The 21462-nt window shown below is 39.9% G+C and overlaps 1 protein-coding gene across 7 annotated transcripts in view; it reads left to right on the top strand.

Moving 5' to 3' along the window:
• Nucleotides 1–20485, top strand: part of CHL1 (cell adhesion molecule L1 like) — a 141665-nt gene extending 121180 nt beyond the window's left edge. For 4 of the 7 annotated variants that reach the window (XM_075052663.1, XM_075052661.1, XM_075052660.1 and 1 more), the window contains exons 20-27: nt 1826–1941; nt 2109–2313; nt 2547–2669; nt 4551–4730; nt 11592–11753; nt 12435–12566; nt 13422–13494; nt 15443–20485. In XM_075052663.1, the coding sequence (XP_074908764.1) occupies nt 1826–1941; nt 2109–2313; nt 2547–2669; nt 4551–4730; nt 11592–11753; nt 12435–12566; nt 13422–13494; nt 15443–15659 (1208 nt within the window). In that variant the 3' untranslated portion in view covers nt 15660–20485. The remainder of the gene's footprint in view (nt 1–1825; nt 1942–2108; nt 2314–2546; nt 2670–4550; nt 4731–11591; nt 11754–12434; nt 12567–13421; nt 13495–15442) is intronic. The other 3 variants (XM_075052664.1, XM_075052666.1, XM_075052667.1) reach the window with 3 other exon arrangements.
• The last annotated feature ends 977 nt before the right edge of the window (nt 20486–21462 follow it).

The raw sequence follows: 21462 nt of genomic DNA, 5'->3' as shown, positions 1-21462 counted from the left end.
TCTCCCCTTGTCACCTATTTTCACAAAATAGGTGCCCTGGGCTGCTCTGAAATCACAGTAACTGGATATGATACCACCCTTTGCACATGCTCTTCAAGCTCCAGCTTCATGGTGGGCTTTAATAATCATGTCCCGTTAGGAGAGGTGAACATGCAGGAGGATTGCCCTGCGAATAGAATTAATGCCGATGCCACGCAGGATGTGTCAGCCCTGCTGTGTCCGTGGGACACTGGATAATGTCACCGCTGAGGCCACCCCAACATCTCTGAACAGCAGCCTGCCCCTTTTGGTGTTTACCGCACGACTAGAGATGATATTTGGAGGACTGGAAATGTATCCAGCTGCAGTAAAGAAATGCCAAGCCTCACTTTAGGAAGCAACCCAGTTAATCAGTACCACCACCACAAAAAAAGAATCTTTTCTGTAGGAATTAAGGATTTAAATCAGCAAGGGAGTAAACAGCATGGTGGCCAGCTAGCGTGGGGTGCCAAGCTTCCCTGATCCCAAATACAAATGCTTATTGCATTTGCAAATGCTTAGCAGCAGGGGCTGGGAGCTGTTGGCAAAGAGGGGCCAGGAGGGCCAGCGAAAGGTCCGTGTTTCAGATCTACAGATTAATTTTACTAGTTACAGTCAGGCAGTTTTCATCCCATGCAGAATCTGAAGTCTTTAAGTTGTTTTCGTAAGAATGAGACGAACTGACAGTTTGAATGGCAGTTGAAAAGTCTACAGTGGATTAGCCAACTAAGACAAGCATGTGTTTTGCTGCTTATTAAAAGGACCAGCCAGCCATGTCCTTGATTTAACCCACCCTGTCCCGCAGGACTCTTTCCCCAGCAGCAGCAGTATAGGTGCTGCTGCTCCCATCTCTCCACTTGCTGCAGCTTCTCGCAGAAGATCGTATCCTGACCCATGGTAGGTATTATGGGACCACCAGTAAAGTGGCTGTGATAACCACAGACGTCACCAGCCTTACAGAGGGACACTAACCCTGAGGTAGGCTCTCCGGAGTACTCCTCTCGTTGAGTGAGCGCACCGAGTTCTGCGTTATCAACCCTCAATGGACCAGTTGGATGTTTACAACCTGCCGAGTTCTTCCTGGCATTTCACCCGCATCAGGTGTCAGCGCTGGGAAGGGTCTTGGAGCCGTTCGGGTGGGAGAATCCCCACCGCGCACCCAGAGGTGGGCAACGGGAAGGTTTGGTCATGCACCTTCTCTCCCCTGTGGAGTGTATGGCAGAAGCGGTGGTGAATAGTGAGAACAGAAAAAAAGAAACCCTGCAGCGTGTTTATTTTCTTTGTGTGTCTGTGATGGATATAATTTTATATCTATCAGTGGAAAATCTTCCTTGCAATTCAGTTGTCAATGGATCAAGGCCTCTTTTTTTCAGGCACTATAACAGCTCTCTGTATTGTGTAGTGATTAAAATCCTACTGTTTAATGAGCTTAGTTGTAAAATGAAATTGATTATAAAAAAAAAAACTTTATGATTGCCTTCTTGAGTGCTGTGCTAATCTTTTTTTTTTATTCTTCTCACTGCTGTAAGCATTACTTGAAACAGGAAATCATAAATACTGATGTAGAAATTCATATGTCCCAGTGCACCTGTATTCCAGCCCTCAGCAGAAAGCCCTGATATGGCAAAATAATGTTTATTGGCCCATTTCACCCACTGGATGCAGGTGGAATGGCTTTTTTCTTGCCTGCAGTAAGACTGCATGAACTGCCACAGCTTGAGCTGGAAAGCCAAGCCCTGTAGCTGTGAACGGCATGAAACTGAGACTTTGTAAGTATCTTTAATATGCAGCACTTTTGTTTTTACAGTTCCAGATGCTGCTCCTTCCGGCGTATCGGTGGATATTGTGAACAGCACGCTGGTCAAAGTCTTCTGGTTTGGAATACCAAGGGACAGAGTTCGTGGACATTTAAGAGGCTATAAGGTTACAAATTTCTCTTTAAATATTTGTATATAGTTGAATAAACTACTAAATGAATCCCAGATCAAGGATAGATTGCAATCTCCCATTTCTGGGAAGATGAGAGAAATCAATATCGCGTTCAGCCCCACACAACATAATTTGCTATAGAAATACCAATCTCGATGCAGGTCAGTTGGTGGAAAACAAAAAGCATGCTGGATGGAAAGAGGCATCACCCAGAGAAACACTTCCTAACATTTGTAGGAGACAGAAACTATGGGATGATTCCTGGTCTAGAGCCCTTCAGTGAATTCCGCTTAACAGTTTTGGCTTACAACGCCAAGGGAGATGGCCCAGAAAGCTCCCCCGTTGTGTTTGAAACTCCAGAAGGAGGTAAGACAAAATGAGAATATGGGGTGGAGGGACATAAATAGAAATTGTCCATGTAACAAGGTGAGTTGATTTCCTTATTTAAAGTGATTGTAAAATCTCCATTATTCATAAAACTCTTCACTAGAAATGGGAACTGTAGGTATTGAGCTAAACTATATCCTCATTTAACAAGTATGTGTCGAGACAGACCTGTTCAATCTTCTTCTCTAAAAGCTAATCCCTGTATCTTGCAGTCCCTGAACAACCACGTTTTCTAAGGATCCTGAACTTTGACAAGGACTCGGTCACTCTGTCGTGGGGACTTCCCAAGAAAGCAAATGGCCACCTGACTGGCTACATTTTGCAATACCAGATAAGTATGTGCTTGTTTTACTTCGATTTTAGAATTTAAGCATTATTAGCTAAAAAGAAAAAAAGAAAAACAAAACAAAAAAAAGGGTTTATATGTGCAGTTCTTTAAAACAGAGGCTGATGAGAAGGGCTGTTTCTGAGATCCCTGTAACAACCACAGCGTCAGAACAGTGTGTTTTGATCTGCGATGTGTGCACAGCCTGCTAGAGGGCAGGCTAAAGTCATCTTCCAGAGCAAAAAGTTTTCCATACACTTTTCTGATGTAAGCTCACATTGCTGCCAGGCCCTATTCCACATTTATAGACTAATTCAATTATTTCATATTTGCAAATTATACCTAACGTAGTGGTTAAGAAGACCCATAAATTGTAGGTGCATTTTACTGAAGTGAAAGTCATCCAATGCAAAATAATTTGTAATGAGAGAACTTCAGCCACATTTGTTCAGATCTCCACATTATGTCAGTAAGCACCTCCTCCCTGTAGAATGCCTCAGCAGAAATGCAGACAACTACCACCTGAGTCATGTTATTGGGTAATCACACTGAGAAACAACTAAATACCAGGGGTATTTCTTTCTTTCTTGTCTGTGAAAGAACTGAGTAGCTGGGAAGACACTTCGAGCAGATGACCTCAGGCAAGATCCAGTATTGGTCCCAGACTACCACACCATCAGCTATGAGGCGTGGTGACAGTTCAGGGTATTTTATATGTTCTTTGAGAATAGAACAGGATTAGACTGTGCCCTATTTACAAAAAACACCCCATGTAATTTTCACTTATCTGTGTCCTGGTTTAACCCCAGCCAGCAACTAAGCACCGCTCACTTCCCCCCACCCAGTGGGATGGGGGAGAGAATCAGGAGGAAAAAGGTAAAACTCGTGGGTTGAGATAAGAACAGTTTAATGGAACAGAAAGGAAGAAACTAATAATGATAACAATAACAATAAAATGACAATACTAATAAAAGGATTGGAATATACAAAACAAGTGATGCACAATGCAATTGCTCACCACTTGCCGACCAATGCCCAGTCAGTTCCCAAGCAGCGATCCCTCCCAGGCCAACTCCTGCCCCAGTTTACATACTGGGCATGATGTCACATGGTATGGAATACCCCTTTGGCCAGTTGGGGTCTGCTGCCCTGGCTGTGTCCCCTCCCAACTTCTTGTGCCCCTCCAGCCTTCTTGCTGCCTGGGCATGAGAAGCTGAAAAATCCTTGACTTGGTATAAACACTACTCAGCAACAACCGAAAACATCCGTGTGTTATCAACATTCTTCTCATACTGAACCCAAAACTGTACCAGCTATCAGGAAGAAAGTTAACTCTATCCCAGCTGAAACCAGGACACGCTGCTGATAACAGAACTGCCCGGTTGCCTTTGCAATCAGGGGCTGGAGGCTGAATCTTCCCTTTGGTTTTGGTGCCTATGGGCAGAGAGTGGATCTATCTATTTAGGTGGTTTGTGAGTGACAACCCCTCCTTCAGCTGCCAGCTCTGCCAAGCAAGGCAGAGGGGAGCAAAGCAGGACAACCATCCGTTAACTTGCTTGCAAAAGTTTGCAGATGTTTGGAAGCAAAGCAAGAAGCAATTTATATATATTTAATGATCTAGGAGACAGTAATTTTTACCTCCCACTCAGTACATGCATATCTAGAATCAGAGAGCTTTTTAAGAACAGTAATAGCTCACTGAGTAATTGGGAGATTGACATGGACGAGATAAATCCCATTTAAATACTTGGCAGGGAGGTGAGATACGTTTATTCAGGCTTCATCCTTCCTACTTACTGCAGAGTGCCTCCCTTGCAGGAGCCTTCATGACACGTTTCATGTTCGTAGCCTTTAGCTGCTGGATCTGACTCAACTGCCTTTTCCCTTTCAGTAAACGAAACGCATGAAATCGGACCTCTGAACGATGTCAGCGTAACCAACCGCTCCACGCTCAGCTGGAGGCTTTCAGGTCTCAGCTCCAGTACCAAGTACAAATTCTATGTGAAGGCTTGTACAGTCAAAGGCTGTGGGAAGCCGGTCACAGAAGAAGGACTAACGATGGCTCAAGGGAGTAAGTTAATAGGCAATATGTTTTTATGCGGAGAAGCTCTAACAATAATGGAAAAATCTATTGAGGATATTCCAGGCTTGACATTTCCTTTGTAATTAGAAGAAATAAATTTGTTTTTCTTTCCATGAGAACAATCAATGAACTTTTTAATGTAGCCATGCAGCTCTTCAGAAAAGTAGAGCTTATCTGTTTCATTTTGCTGTACAGCACTGTTTCTATTCCCACCCATCAACTCTTTAAGCCGTACTAGCATAAGTGAATTGCATTTAGTCACGAAGAAAAAAATTGAAGATCTAGATAATCTGTCCTCAGTAATATTATAAAAATAAATTTTGTCCTTGCATGAAGACGCGGGACTGCCAGAAACATTAGGGGCAGGTATTTGACACGGAAAATCCAGATGAACATAAAGTTGACTGCAGTGCATTTGATCCATTATTTTATTATTATTTTATCAGAGACTGGAAGTGAGCATTTGTGTGCCACTTATACCCTATCCTAAACCACTGATGTTCAGCGATGTTCAGTGATTTAAAGGAAAATTGCAAGCACTATATGGTAGCTCATCTTTCACATTCAGCTGAAATGAAATAAAATGTACTGTGCTCAGCAAGTCTGAAAACTCCACAATACTGAGGAACAAGTCCTTGCTATTAATCAGAAACCATTGCTGTGCACTTACCACAGGGAAGGAGAAAGAGAATGTGATAAGCAAAAGAGTCCTGGCTTCATCATTTTTAGCAATGATAACAGTCTGGAACAATGTTGATATAAAAGAGAAAAATGGTCCTTGTTGCACAACATCCTATTGGACTTCTAAGTTGCAGAATCTCTTCAGTTACTGGTAAAACAAGTAAAAAGTATTTTAAACTCATCATGTCCCAGTTCAGGATCCAGCCATGAACTATCATCCGCTTTCTCAAGTAGGGAAACTCCTTCTCAACTGCCTTGTAGCCTCCAGTCTCACTGTAATATACAGGTACTCACGTAGTAGTAACTACGAATCTATCAGCAGGGTTTAAAATTTATTCTTCATTAAGGAAAGTAAAAGATCCTTTATTTTTTTCTTTCCCTGAGCTAAAAAATACACAATATCACCTCATTAGTTACCTTTTCTGGCCTTCATTGGGCAGGGAGAATAATGTGTTTTGGCCACTTGAAAGTCTGTAACTTCTTTGAATAACCTTGTCAGGTTTTTTGAAATGCTTCCCTGCCTGATATGCTTAAATGGATGATAATGTTGCCATTCATTTTGTTCTCATTCTCTTCTTTCCTAAGATTTTGTTTCAGCAGAGGCAACAACTTGTGAAATGCTTGTAGACTAGAGTAGTATAATTAATAAAAGCCGCAAGGGTCCAGTTCTGCGATTAATGTGTGCTCCTTGCTGGTTCTCAAGCCAGCCCAAATTAGGACACTGCATCTGTCACTGAGATGCCGCTAGAGTTTTGTGTCATTATTTGCTGGCTAAATTGTTTGGATATTTTTCAACTAAACATGATAGGCTGGAAAAAAATCACTCTCTTCAGTGACCTTCTTGGGGTTTTAAGCTGTGGTATAGAAAGCAAGACAATTGCTCAAAATTAAAACAATCTCTCTTTTTGAAGAAAGGGAGTGATTTTGAAAGTCAAAGTTTGTAATTTAAAATGACCCACATAAATGACAGATATAAAACGTGGTGCCCCCTGAAATGAAACTCCGTGATAGAGCGCTCCAACTTTCTTTGGGTTTTGATTCAGTGATTCTATATCCACTATGTTCTGGTTTTAGTAATGAAAACATAAAACTCTCATTGTTCATTTGAAGACTTTGAATAGCTTCCACGGCTGTAATATAGCCTTTGCAGGCTGTGCCATGGGTATTTCAGAATTTCACAATACGTTCTGCCAGGAAAGTGGAGATGTTAAGGTGGAAGCTATGGATTCATTCACGTTTAATCATTGATATACTCAATCTGCATCACTGCTATTGCTTTCATTTATTTGCAGTTCTCCCTGCTACTATAGTCTGGAATCAGAAAGAAAAGTCATTCTCTTTTTTTTAATATGTACATATACGAGTATGCATGTATCACCACTAAAACCAACTCTGTGTAGGGAAAATTGTTGTGCTTTAAATGATAATTTTGCCAGCCTGCAATTTATGTGCAACCCATTTCCTGAAGATGCGTTTGCAGTGGCATGAATGACTGAATTTAGTAAAAAAAGTTTCTCTCAATTAAATGAATATAACTCTCTGGATAGATAAATGGGGAGATCATACACTTTCTCTACAACTGCAACATCTTCCTCTGTGAATGAACCGTTCAGATTCAGATTTTTGTCAGGAGTAACACATTGCTTTGAGTTAGCGACACTTTACCAAAAGGTCAATGAGCAGATACTGATAGGAAAAGACCCTCGCACGCTCACATCTGGATTTCTTCATTCTCCGGTGGAGCAGTGCCACTCTCTGTGCTTGTCTGGCAGCGGTGGAGACCGAGCTCTCTGCTCTGCTCTGCAGCACTGCCTCTCTCGGAAAGGGCTGGTGCTATATAATTGCTTAACAGGAAAACCACACTTTAATATTTGTCTCTAAGATTAAACGCAGGCCCACTGGAATTAGTGAGAAATACCAGTAGGCGATATGAAACCTTTTGTTTATAGAATCTTTGCTGCGTGACCCAACACCACTGCCACTGGCAGCTAATACAAAGTCAATGAAATGAAAGGCCTCTTTCTTATGAAAGATCTTAAACATAGCCAAAATAACACAGGTATGAAACGCCGATCGACAACTAAAGATTTTTTATCTGTTGTTGACAAAATACTGTGGACAACCGTGAAAAACCTGGGCAAAAGTATATTGGCATTGTACTACAAAATAAATAATAGCTTAATTTTTGTGGCTTCATCTTGGTTTCATTCCACAGAAGAAGGTATGCTGCCTTTAGAGAATGAGTTTTAGCTCTAATTTTTCCTTTTCAGGCAATATTTCTTAAATGACCTACAAACTAATTAATTTTCCCCTTGAAAATGTCAATTTCCCAATGATCATTAACCTCAGAAATGTAACACAAAATAATGTTCTCACATAAGTGAAAAAACTTAATTTAATATAGCAGTCCTTTTTTAACACAAAGCCTCTTTTCATCTAGTTACCAGTGTTTCTTGAGGATTACTAAACACGTATTACATGTTGAGAATGATTACTGTGTGTCCAGAAATTCAAGCCTTAATGAAAAATTCATCCAGAGGAAGCCGTACAACTGTAGTTTTATTTTCCAGAGAAGCCAGAGAACAGAAGTTCACCAGTTTCATTATACTTCAATGGCAATTGGCACATAACTCCCACAGGCTTTTTGAAAATCTTAGCCAGAGGGTACTAACCTTCATGACATGCCATAAGATGAGGAGACTAACCATTTGTTACAAAATATATGGGTTTAGTTCTCTTTTGCCACAGGCACAGTGAAAAAGGAAAAATACAGCTGCCTTAGCCATATGTAACCACTGCATCATTACCAGCACCTCCCCCCCCTCCAAATATGCCCTGTTTGCTCACAATCAAAAGAATCTGATGAAATCTTGATGAAAAAGTTCTTTTTCTGTCATTTATGCCACTCCATTCTGCTGCTTTGTCTTTGGCCGGGGGACCCATAGCCCATCAAACCCTGTTGCTAATGATGGGCAACGAACCGTTCTGCCAGCCCCCGTGCTGCACACAGGCTGGACCGGGAAAAGGAATATGTGATATATCGCTGTTTCAGACCCCTATCATTCTGAGCAAGAAAAATAGGCATGTTAAATATAATATGCTAAATATATCAGCCTTGGAGTACTTGAAGCAGATTTGTGATTAACGGTTCATCTTTGCTATTTTTTTTGCTTTTTCCTCTTCTACCAGCCTGCCCCAGTGTAGCCAACACAGAGAGCTTAGAAGAGGCAGCAAGAGATGACGTAAACTATAACCTGTCATCTTGTCCGAGCTCAGATTTCTCATACAAATGACAATCAGTACAAATAGATGATCACTAACTCACCTATAAATTCTTCTCAATAGAGTTTACATACAACAGGCTTACTAATCTTCATAGCTTAAACTATTCCCAATTAAGCACGAATTACGTCCTGCACTAAAAAAGCCCAGAAGGTGAAGGATACTTGTGATGCATATTTATACACTTTTAATAGCCAAGCAGTAGGGGAAAATTAATGAAAGTTCAACTTTCCATTTATTGGAGCAGATGTATTTAGACAGGTATGGCTGTAAATTAAGATGTTGCCCACAATTAGTATTTAGCTATTAGACTGCCAGCTTTTTTATATAAGCATGTTTTATAACAGATGTGCTAACTTTTGGAGAACTAGCACTCTTGTAAGTCTTTGGGGGCAGGTTATGTTGTTTTTCCCTTTATACCATAAGCTTCTATAAAAAATGTGTGTTCTGTTGTTCTCATAAATCTTGAAGCCCGGTAGGAATATTGTAAAATTGCAGTTCAGTGTTTAATGTTCATGCGAGTCCCATGGTATGGCTGATAAATAGTGGGGGAAGATGAGAAGTGCTGGTGATATGCCTTTATTACTAATGCTTCTTCTCCCTTATTGTAGATTAAAAACCTAACCCAACTGCTTTCAATTTTCTGAAGCTAATTTCTGCAGCTCACTGACCTTCCAGTCTGTTGAGCTTTTCCTTATCTGTATATCTTTGCTTTTATTTTTCAGGATGCTACACTGCTTTTTCTATTCCAACCACCAAACTTGCCCCACTTAGCAATGCTTTCTCCTCTGTAGATACTATATTGAGTGTGTAACACAGACCAGAAAGAAATCGCGTGGAAAGAAACCTCATAATCACCCATCACTGGACACCTGTACCGAGCTTTAAAGAAAAAAAATTTGTTTAGTGTTTTGGGATAGGTGATGTTAAACAGCCTGGAGAGCCAGTGGTAAATCCCCAGTCCCAGGTCAGGTTGGGCTCAAACCCTCGGTCCAGGACGCACGTCCCAGCCCCGCGCTGCTCGCTGTGGGGCCGGAGGGGCTGGTACAGCTGAGCAATAACCTGGCAGAAAAGCGTTGTTTTTCAGCCATATCAGTTCCCCCTTTCTGCTTTTGTAAAGAGCTGTCCGTTCAAAAAGAAGAGGCTGGCACGAGCTGGAAATAAATAGGAGATAGATATGAACTGGTTATGTTGGTTTAAGAAGATGCACAACGGACCGCAGCGGTGGGCTACCACTGGGCTCAGGGTTAAGTATTTTGCTTACCAGGAATTCAGGAGAAATGCTTCCTAAGGAGACTTGCGTTGTGTACAAATTGGACCATGTGGTTATCGTGTCATGCATAAGTGTTATACGGCATTTAATACACAACGGGTTGAAGGTTCACATTCATTCTTGTTACTTTATGGATAGTGTTTCCATTAAATACGTTTTTCGGATGTCTTGATTTTAGAACATGTAATTAAAATATACCTGTGGTATCCTGTTGCTTAATTTGCAGTTTGATTAAGAATTAGAACTCAGTTTCACATACTTCATTTAGCAAAAACTACCGATAGACGGATTAATTTATGCTAATAAGCTGTGTTTCAGTATCAGCAACATTTCAGCTGTATGTGCTCTCTCTGGGTCCCAATGGTCTACTTATTTAACTGCTTATTGTAATACATGTATAGTTGCCGTGGAAAACTTATCTTGAACTGCTGCTTTGATTGTGCTTGGATTCATCTTAATCTTTTTTTTTTTTTTCCTTCAGCTGTCAACTAAGCCTTAATCTCTGAAAGCTTCTTGCTTTGCTTGTTTACTAGTTTAAGTATTAACGAGCATTGTTTTACTGCCAGTGCTAATTGGTCAAGTAGTTTTCGAATTATACTGTGTGCTCAATCCTTAGTTTAGACGACTTTGCATAAAGCAGGCAAATTAGGCAACTGAACACAATTAAAGAGTTGTATTTATTACGTGCAGCAGCCAAAATCTCTCTCCTGCCACCGAGGGCAGGCACGCTCCCGTGTTGTGCCCACTGGGTGACTAAAGACATCCCCCAGGTCACACGCAGTTCTGCATTTGCTCATACGAACGGGTTTTTCGTGTTCAGGCAGTGATTGCTAAGTTCTGTAGATGTCCTTTTTTCTGTGATCCACAAATGCTGTTTTAGAAAAGCTTTAATACCCTGCAATCTTAACACAGACAGAAATTAGAGTAGGCGTTTTGCAAGTGAAAGGGCTCTAAAACTAGGGCTACTGGAACTTCTCTTCTACCTCTTAAACAAATATTAAGCTCATCAGGAACATTAAAATGCTAAATATCAATTTAAAAGCAAACTTCAGCTATATCTAAAACAGTGCTTTGTGCAGGCATTGTGGTATTTAAAAGGACATGGAAAATCACTGTCAGGAGAGAAATGAGTACAAATCCCAATGTTAATTTTTTCTGAGAGACATATAAGAATCCATTTCCACATAACAAGCTGTCTGTTCTTCCCTGCTGACTTCAGTTCAATGGGAGAAGCATCAAACCCCAGATTATCTATACAAAGCAAGCCCATTTTCAAGTTGTAATTTTTTTAAGCACGCATTAGTTAAAGCAGATTCATAATCCCCCATCAATATTAACTTTCATCCTGGGAAATGTACCAACCCCTTCATAAACATCAGGATTACTTCAGTCTGCTGTTTATTTTATCTGATGGAATATTAAAAATCAAATAGGGGGAATGTTTTTTACTTTACTGCCTGCTTTTGAAAATCAGATTACCTGATGACAAATGTTAAAAATCCTTGTATGTCATATTTGTGTGTTATTTACATTATTTGTAACTGTGCATTTCACAGGCCTTTTGTTCAATGAATACCATTAATTAATATGACTTGAATATGTACATTCCATAGGTAAAGGGATCGGCAAGATTTCAGAAGCAGTAAAGCCCACCCAAAAGTTTCACCCCATTGAGGCACTTGAGCCTGGAACTGAATATACAGTTCGTCTAGTGACTAAGAATTGGGTTGATAACAATAGCATTTTTGAAGATGTAATTGAGACAAGGGGGAGAGGTGAGACATGAAACCCTTCAAGGTGATAAAGATTTATTTTGAATGTAAATAAATGTTGAGGTTACATCTTACGTTGTGCAGTGAAAGTGTACCAAAGTCATTATTCTGTTCTGTGATTTTGAAGTTGACCCTTGCAGTTGAATCCCATGGGAGCATAAACGCATCCGTGGTTCTTGGCTGAGTCCTGTGCTTTACTTGATGCACAATAGCCCGGAACAATGACAAACCTTTACAAAACAGTTTTCCCTCCTATGCGATTTTGAAAGGGTAGTGCTGTGATATAATCCATTTTAAGTGTGCCAGTCCAGCGGTTTGCATGTATCAGGTGCACTTTTAACTCTATTTCTTTCGCAAAACTGCTTTTGCATGAGAGGCTTAACAATTCTCTGTTCGGCTTTCCTATTTGGCATTAATCCTTTGAGTCAACTACTCGCTCAGAATTACCTTTCCAAAATGTCTGTACTGTGCCTTGTAGACTGCGCATTGCCCTTAAGTCTAAAAATGTCGTGCTCTGGACATAGTTTTGTCTTGCAGTTCTTTAAGTCGAACACAGTAAGTAGTGATAGACTGATTCAGTTAGGATCCAGTGAAGAACGTGTTATGTATTCATGTTATAGTAGGGTGATGACCTTTTCCTCTGATTAATTTTCTTCTCTTTTACTCCTCTTCTGTTTCACAAAGCCTATGCTGGCATTTACGATGGAATTTCCACCCAGGGGTGGTTTATTGGACTGATGTGTGCCATCGCGTTGCTCACCTTACTGCTGCTAACTATTTGCTTTGTCAGAAGAAATAAAGGAGGAAAATATTCAGGTAAATGGATTTATTGTCCTTTCGCTATGTTCACGTGTTAATAACAAGCATCCTTCAGACTTTTATCTCTGGAGGCTGCAAAGCCACAAGCAGAAACATCCAATTAGGATTTGTAGCTTTTGAAAAATATCCGCAGAATGGATTCTAATGAATATAAGTGAAGCTGTGCTCTCTGGGTGAGATAGTGCTGCGTGCTGGTCAGAGATCTGGCTAAGGCCTTTGATAGTGCTTGGTGAATCTTCCAGTATTTAATCCAGATGTAGAGTCGAGGTCCTTACCAGCTAGACCTCTGAGCCGCCCTTGGCCGGGCTTCCTGCTCGCTTTCCACCTGATAACTGCTACTGGACATACTAACTGACGTAACTTCCATGGGTAGCCAAACTGCTTAACAATAGAATAGTTTGCTGAAAGTAATTCTGTCATTTTCAAAGCAGTGAGAAAGGATTGAAGTATAAATATTGAAGTTTAAACCTGGTTGCCTAGAGAGGTGGCAGATGCCCCATCCCTGGAAACATTCAAGGTCAGGTTGGACGGGGCTCCGAGCAACCTGGTTGAGTTGAAGATGTTCCTGCCCATGGCAGGGGGGTTGGACTTGGATGACCTTCCAAGGTCCCTTCCAATCCAAACCATACTATGATTCTATAAACACTTGCTAGCTTTCTTAAAAATTAGGGAATGGCCCCAAAGCCTTGATGGAAGCCTGCTGGTTGTGTCCAGCCAGACGTGCAGGGCGAGCTGCTACCTTCCAGATTAGGCTGGAGGTGATCACAAGGCAGTTTTCCCGTTGCACCTGCGAAAAGAAAAATCCACGGCGGAACACAGCATACAGATCTGTGCTTTATTTTATTTGTACAGTGAAAGAAAAAGAAGATTTGCATCCAGATCCCGAAGCTCAATCAATAAAAGATGAAATCTTTGGGGAATATAGGTAAATAGGACCTGCTTTAACAAGCGTTTGTGTTTGTTGGGGTTTTGTTTGTTTCCAGATGTCATCATTATTTAGGACATTTTTATAGCATGCAATTAAACGCTATTTTTCATTTTCAAGGCAAACCTCACAGGAGTGGATAATAGTAGGAACATAAAGGTATATGCAGTATACTTAAATCCATCCAGGTTGGGATATAAGTAAATGTTGATGTATCAGTGGTTATTTTTCACTGGGTTTTGTTTTGTTTATTTGTTTGTTTTTTAATTAGCATTGTATGAATAATGTAAATATATATGATAATTTGGGTTCCTGCTGTAATGTCCATTGAAGTCAATAGAAAGACTTTTATGTCTTCGGTGGGTCTCTGAAACCCAGTCAGGCCCAAATCGTGTAATATGGGGAATGTTCGTTTTGTGGAAGAAAACAAAGAGAAGTTTGAAATACAGTAAGAGATGGCAGAAACCCCAACCAGCCTCACTACAGAAGTTTCTGTAGGAGAATTGAAATAACCACTTTGGCTGCTTTAAAATAACTAAAGCTTACAATATTATGTAACTGTAGTATGAAGAAAAATACATCATTATAAGAACCATGCTGGAAAACTGATGTCATTGGCCTTAAGGGCATAAAATTTCTGTTGAAATCCCTCTTATATATACTACATTATTTGTACTGGAATAGGGGTTTTTTTCTGCATAATTTCATCTTTATTTAATTTTTAATGCTTTCTAATGGGACAAATATTTAGAAAGGTAAGAAAGTCCTGAGGTTAATAACTTTGACCCCCTCCTTTCCCCTCAAACTCCAAACTTGTCTTTTTTTATAAATAGAAATGCCATGTGTAGAAAAGTAGCAAATATTTTTACCATATTGATTATACACGTTAATGATTATATGCTGAAGAGGTAAGGTTCAGGTGCATTTCTCTGTCCTTCCCTAGATAATGTTACCAAAGCTTTGACACTGACTTGGCATCAGCAAGGGCCACAACTGAGTAATTATGTACCTAGTTCAGAGGCCTAATTTGGTTTTATTTTTGTAATATTTTAATCTATGTTCCCAATCCCCCCACATGTTGTGTTCAGTCAGGAGAAGTCGGACTGCTTTGGTTCTTCTTCTGTGGTGCCATTAGGAGGAATGGCCAGTGGAATTTCCCTTTTTTCCTGAATTTTGGTGGTGGGCCTGTCCTTTTTCATGATATTGCCATTGAACATAGACTGCATATGAGCAGATACAGACACTCTGATTCTGTTTTCGTTTTTCCCTGTTCCTCCCCTTCAGCAGAGGGAAACTCTATCAGTTACAGCAAGATAAGATAATAGCAGAACAAATGAAAAAAAGGAAAAAAGCCCCTTTGTTAGTCATCTAAAATGAAAGAAATGCTCACAAAGCAGTGAGATAAAACCTACGGCTGATGCCTCATTCCACAACTTTACATCAGTTCACCCACCCACCTCGAAAGAAAAATGAACTAAATAGGCCCTGAATATTGCCCACTGTTTTGTAAAATGAAAATGTCTTTTTCTGTAAGGTGCCGAAGACTTGACAACAGCACCGATTGCTGGAACGGATCCCTCAAATCCTTTCCAGCATTTCCTTTGCTTTCCCTTTCCCTCTCTGTCCATTCTGCTGTCTGTCCAAGGCAAAAAGGGAAAAAAGCAAAACATATGTGTAGTTTTCATTGATGTTTGCCTTTTTAACCAATTCCGTTGTTGTCATAATCCCAAAATGAGGTATGTGGGGAATTCAGGTCGGTGTGCATGACCCGTTTGAGGTGCACCGGACCAAGCAGGACTCACGGGGTCGGATCATTCTCCATGTACGACCCCCACAGAAACATTTCCCTCGCTCTTCCCTCCTGCTGCTTGCTCTCACAATAAAAGAGCAGTTTCCATGCTTGTAATTAAAAGCTAGATTTTTGGAAAGGCGTTTCTTTGTTTTGTAGTGACAGCGATGAAAAGCCGCTGAAAGGCAGCCTCCAGTCAATTAACGGGGACATTAAAGCCACTGAAAGTGCTGATAGTCTGGTAGATTATGGAGAAGGGGAGCATGGGATGTTCAATGAAGATGGTTCATTTATTGGAGCTTATTCTGGATCTAAGGAAAAAGGATCAGTGGAAAGCACTGGGAGTTCTACAGCAACTTTTCCTCTCCACGCCTAAACTATGAGCAAGAATGATTCGTGTTTAATTGTGATATTTATCTTGATTAGTACTCCGCAGTTGCCACATGTGATTGGAAGCAGGTTGCCAATTGAGCCAGTCAGGGACCTGACAGCCAGGTAATACAAAAATAAGTCACTGCCACTAAAAGATGATTTTCCATCCTAATTCTAGGTGTTTTCTTCTAATTAAAACAAAACAAATAATTTTTTCCTATACAAAACATCTTACTCGGTATTACCAAAACAGAATTTCTCAGTGTCACATCTGTATACTTAACTGCTACTGCGTGTGTTTCTTAGGTTTGGAATATGTTTCTCTGTATAGTATTTTTTTTTCCTGTGTGGCTGTTGTCACTTTGTACGTACATTTATATGTAGTATTCTCTCACGTACCGTGGCCTCAGCATTGTAGAGGTTATAACACAACAAGAATATCAAACAAAACCAACAGGTTACTCTGCAAAGTGACACAATGCATCCTACTGAGAAAAATGAGAATTTAAAATACTGGAGAAATATATTCTATATATTGTATAATTTTTCATAAAGAAACTCCTTTGCTTATGACACTCTAAAATTATTTTAGTGGTTACAGCTGACTGCAATTACCAATACTTAGAGATGCAACTTTATCCACAGAAAAATTGCTCTTAAAAGACAAAGCTCTGGCCTTGTGGATGAATCTTCTGACCAGTAGCTGGCACTATTTCCTTAAATAAGTTAAGCTGCAGTATCTTTCCTGTGGCAAGGCAAAACAGGGTTCCCATCCACCATCATTAGAAAATATGTTGTTTTCCCGAGTCTCTGCAAGCTGCATTTCTAAGCAAAATGCTTGTTGTCTGTCTCATATCTGTATATTTGTGCGCTAGCATACATTTCATGGAGACGCTGTACATATGATATTAATATTGACACAAGTAAAAATCAGCCTTGTTTTATTTTGAAATGAGACATGTTGCTAGCATGAGTCTGTATAGCTGTGTAGGAATGAATAGAATTGCTTCTCAATATGAGTTTGGACCAGCAAAACTAGTTTTCAGAAGGAGTTGTGTGTATACCAGTCATATACATCTTCCTAGTATCACATAAAATAGACCTACCTGACTTTCAAGAGATCATTTATTTTCAAGCTATTCATTGTTAAATAAACAAAAGCAAAAGCAAAGAGAAAATATTATGGTATAGTTTCTTTTATATTTTGCTTACTGAATGCTGGTTTAAATCTGGTCCTTTTCTTTGCCTCTCCAACACTAACTCAGCAAAGCTGTGCAGCACATTTTTTTGGTCTTTTTGTATTGGAATCTTCTGAATTTCTTTCAAAGCATTTGTATTTTTGAATATGCTTATTTGAGTAGAGTATCAATATGGTTTCATTTCTTCTTGCGCTTACAAATGACTGACACTTCAATTATAATAGTTTTTAAATAGTTACTGCAGGAGGAATAGATCCTAAAAGCCATTTTGCATCATGATACTAATTAGGCAAATATCCCTGATGGCTCCTTCACGGTCTCCATTACTTCAATGGAAGAAAGAGAGGAAGCAAGAATTACTCACACGGTTATGAGTTTCCAGGAAGGGCTACAATTAAGCCCCGTTAGTTGCCCACAGAAATGCAGGTTGTTACCAGTAGAAAGGCCACGGTTCGTACCCAGCTCCTCTTACGCTGGGGCTTCTCCCCCACGCTCATCGATTTTGGAAAGCAGTAAATGGCCTTTGGTGCTCGATGGTTCTGCATATCTGTTCCTCTTTTTTTTATTATTATTATTATTATTGTAGCTTGTAAGGGCCTTTCATATAGCCTCTATTTGGGAAAAGCAAACCCCAAACAGCCAGCCTGAAACCCCCAGTGATGCCGTGTGTATGAGTATAAAAAGATGAGGCAAAAATCACCCCACTCCACGTCAGTGACACAAGACATTAACTTTTATTATTTATAAAGTTTTATTTTCTGCATTTCACTCAATCCAAGTGCTGAAAAAGTCCAAAGTCTTTTTTATTTTGGAAAAAAAATCTTGCATAATTGGAGAAAAATGAAAATTGGCATCTCATCAACAGAGGCATTTCCCACCAGAATCTTTATCTGCTGACTCTCTTCTGCTGCAGCCCAAACCCAATAAAGTCTAAGAACCGATTAAGCTCGTGACAGCCTTTTTTGCAAGCTTCGGGCTGGTTTTAACGTATGCCCTTTAGGAATCATCCTCACCAGCGCAAGATCAAGGGGCTTTGAAATAGGAAGAAAATCAGGGCTGTACCTGCAGAGCTCTCCCAGCCACAGGGTCGCTAACTGGGGCAGAGATTTGGGCAGATGCGCGTGGGGGAGGCTGGATGCGACCCATCCGCGGACATGGGTGTCCGTTTTCCTGTACTTTGGGTGGCCGCGGATCAGCTAGGGTCCTTGTCCCAGCAAAGACCGATGTTAAACAGACACAAATTTCCAATCGTATTAGTGAGTGTCAAATTATCAAATAATGAATATAAATCCCCTGTGCTACCAATTGTTCTGTTGCTGCTAAGGGATGTTTATGACATTTCTGTGATGTGCTACTCATCTGTGCCAGTATGAGTGCTTTTTCTATTAAAATTTTAATTCAGAGCCTTAAATCTTAATGTTGGTGTTTCATGATGCCTTAGGGCCTAAAAATCATACAGTGACAAAAAGATGTGCAATGGAATTTGTACAGTGTGCACTGACTTTTTAGGAATATACCCAATGAATATTAAACAAATGGCTAAAACTCCTGGGGAATCTCACCCACCTGAGCTTTTTTCTCTTTCCCAATAATTTCTTTTCCTTTTTTTTCTTCCCATTGGGGTTTTATTTTCTATTGTAAGGGTACCACTCATACAGTGTACCTTGGAAAGTGCAGGACACTAACGGTTTTTTAGAGATTTGCTTTCAAAAGTAAACTGACAGAGCAAGCTTAGAGTTTTGCAAGCAGTTTTTTGTCATTGCCAGGAGATAGGCTGCATTTTTTTCTTGGACAGTCTGTCACAGGTGAGAGGAAGTGGAGCCATGTAGGCTGAATAAAAAGTATCGCCAACTGTACCGCAGATCTGAAATAGTACATTAAATTCAATAATTTTTTTTTAAACTCTGGCCAGGAGTGTTTATTAAAATCAGTTGATGGAAATCTGTGGAGATTTCATTAATTGATACCTAGCAGGGAATTTCAGACTGCCTGCTGGGAGAAGGGAGTCAGGGACAGCCAGTCGTGCAAGCATGCAAGCCATGCTGGAGAGGGAATTATTAATTACCCAGCACCGTGGCTCTTAGTTTGGTTACATTTGGTTACGATACACCATTACATTTTGCTGGCAGTACAAGTGTGAGAGGGGAAATGACACTTTCAGATTTGATATCTTAGTCAACCCGGGATGCAATTTCATCCAGCAAGGAGGAGGCATTTCCCTGGCCCCCGGAATCCTGGCTTGTGGATTTAAGTAGCTGCCTCTGGAACAAGAGGGGGATGGATGTTTCTCAAAAAGTCATGCAGTTTTGGCTGTGCATAAGATTAAGCAAATAAAATGAGCTCTTCCTAACTATATGGGAAGCCCCAGTATGTGTTAGCTCCCATGCAAGTGAGCCATTTGCATTCACAGAGCAGTGTACCATTGATTTGGTGTAGATTGTAACCTCAGACCTAAGTTTTTATTTAAAAAAAAAATATATATCTATATAATGTAATTGCACAATCAAGAACTTGTAGGAATGGCTCCAGCTTCAGTCTCTGGGAAAATTTGGGGGCCCAGTCTCAAATCCTCACTTGCGCTTGACTCTGCTCTTCAGCAAGGATAACAGTACAGGACTGGCTATCGAAGCCCTTCTGGGGCTGGATCTTCAGGAAGAGCAGAATTAGGAACTAAATCAGAAAATTACTTTCCCCTCTGGATAAAAATGTGTGTATGCATAATAAATTAAAAAACCTTCTTTGTAACTTACATTTTAAATGGATCTGATCAGCATATCATTTAATGTTTTATGATATTTGTTCTGTTCTGTTCTTATTACACAAATTTCAATGAGTAGATCTTTTTCTCATAACTACTTCCATTGACTGAATGGGTCAGATCCCATGCATGAGAGGTTTTAATAAAAGTTTTCAGGCCGATCTTATTTTTGAGATGAAAACAAATACTAGCACAATCTTTCTATATAAAAAGATGGGGTTTTCTAGCAGTAATTCCATATGCAGTTTTGTAAACTAAAGTTAGAATAACATTCACTGATCCTTGTGTGCTTCTGAAAGGAAATCTCATTAAAATTTTTTATAGTCTTTTTTTTTTGCAAATGAGTGGTAAATTTAGATTATTTTATGTACCTGTAAGAATGGATATAAAGCAAGGAAATTCTTCGTGGCAAGAGAATTTCCTTTGTTTGACAATGGATCAAGCCCTCAGCTGCATCTCTGTTAATGTTTAGTATTTCAAAATAAGACATATAAGCTGTGTTGGAGTACCAGTACATGTTTACATTGCAGCTCCGTATCTTTCATGTAAAAGTCTCAAGTGATCTGCACTGATTTGTTTGGTTTTCAGGCAGGAACCAGTAGGTGGGTTTGAGCCAAAGCATATTGTCTGTTTTGTTTTTTGTTATTATTACTTTAAACAAGATACTTTGTAATTTCATGAGAAAAGATCAAAGCAAATGTGGTGTCACTGTTCCAATGTTACTTTTTGAGCTAAATGTTAGTGTGCATTTATTAAAGTTTAGAGAAACGTGTTGTACTGTAGTTGCTGTTTGTATCATGCATATGTGCACGTATGGTTTTAAAAGATATTTTCATTTTACATGAAATACAACTTTGCTAATAAAAGTTTGACTTGTTGTAATCTTCAAAAGCCTTAGCTGTAATCAGCAAATTTCTCTTTTTGGTCTGGGGGGTTTTTTTTGTTGTTGGTGGTGGTTTTTTTCTCCTGATACCATTTCTTTGCTGGGAATCTGTTTTAACTGCCATTCGTAGCCCTCTCTAGCTTGTGGTCTACGGTGGGTTTTCTTGGCCCCACACCAAGGTCGAGCTGCCCTTGGCTTTGGCTGGGACTGCTGGACATCACAGACAACCAACTGTCTAGAGCTGATCTACAGCAAAGCAGGGATGAACCTGAATGGCAAACACCCTGAATTCAAATACCTCATTTATTTCATGGTATGATCATCTCCTGGATCAAACTATCATCCTATATAACATTAGCATCTCTAACATGCTTTATATACTCTCTGTTGGATAACTTCACATAACCGTGGCATGTGAAATACCTGCAAAAATAACATTATCCAGCATTAAAATACACTTAGCCATGAAATGGAAGAAAAAAGCTCAACATACCACACATGAATGGAGGTGAAAAGAGCAGATCCAGTTATAGGTGGTAGAATACAGCTATAAAGATTAGCAGGGTGAATTTCTACTCTTCTTCATTAAAGATCACCAGAATAATGGTGATTTTATAAATATCCAGGCACCTGGAAACCCAGTAATACTCATTCTTTTCTTATTATCCCTTAGGGAAAACTCCACTTACGCTAAAAGTCTGAAATCTATAGGTATTCATTATACAGAAATATAACAAATGTTCTTTGTTTGCCAAGGAAAATAGGAAAAGAGCAAAGTACCTTAGCTCTTTTGTTACTGAGTATTAAAATGGTCATCCTGTCTTCCCCCCCACCCCCCCTAATATTCAGTGTTACATGATTTTGTTCTCTATTTCTACTCTGCCTGTCCATGGAGAGAGGTTAAGCAGGCAGGACCTGCACGATGCACACAGGTACACCCATCTGATACCTGAAACAGCAAAACTGC

The sequence above is a fragment of the Buteo buteo genome, chromosome 21 (genome assembly GCF_964188355.1).
Source record: "Buteo buteo chromosome 21, bButBut1.hap1.1, whole genome shotgun sequence".
Taxonomy (NCBI): domain Eukaryota; kingdom Metazoa; phylum Chordata; class Aves; order Accipitriformes; family Accipitridae; genus Buteo; species Buteo buteo.
The sequence above is the reverse complement of the archived record's forward strand: the minus strand, read 5'-3'. Positions and strand labels throughout refer to the sequence as shown.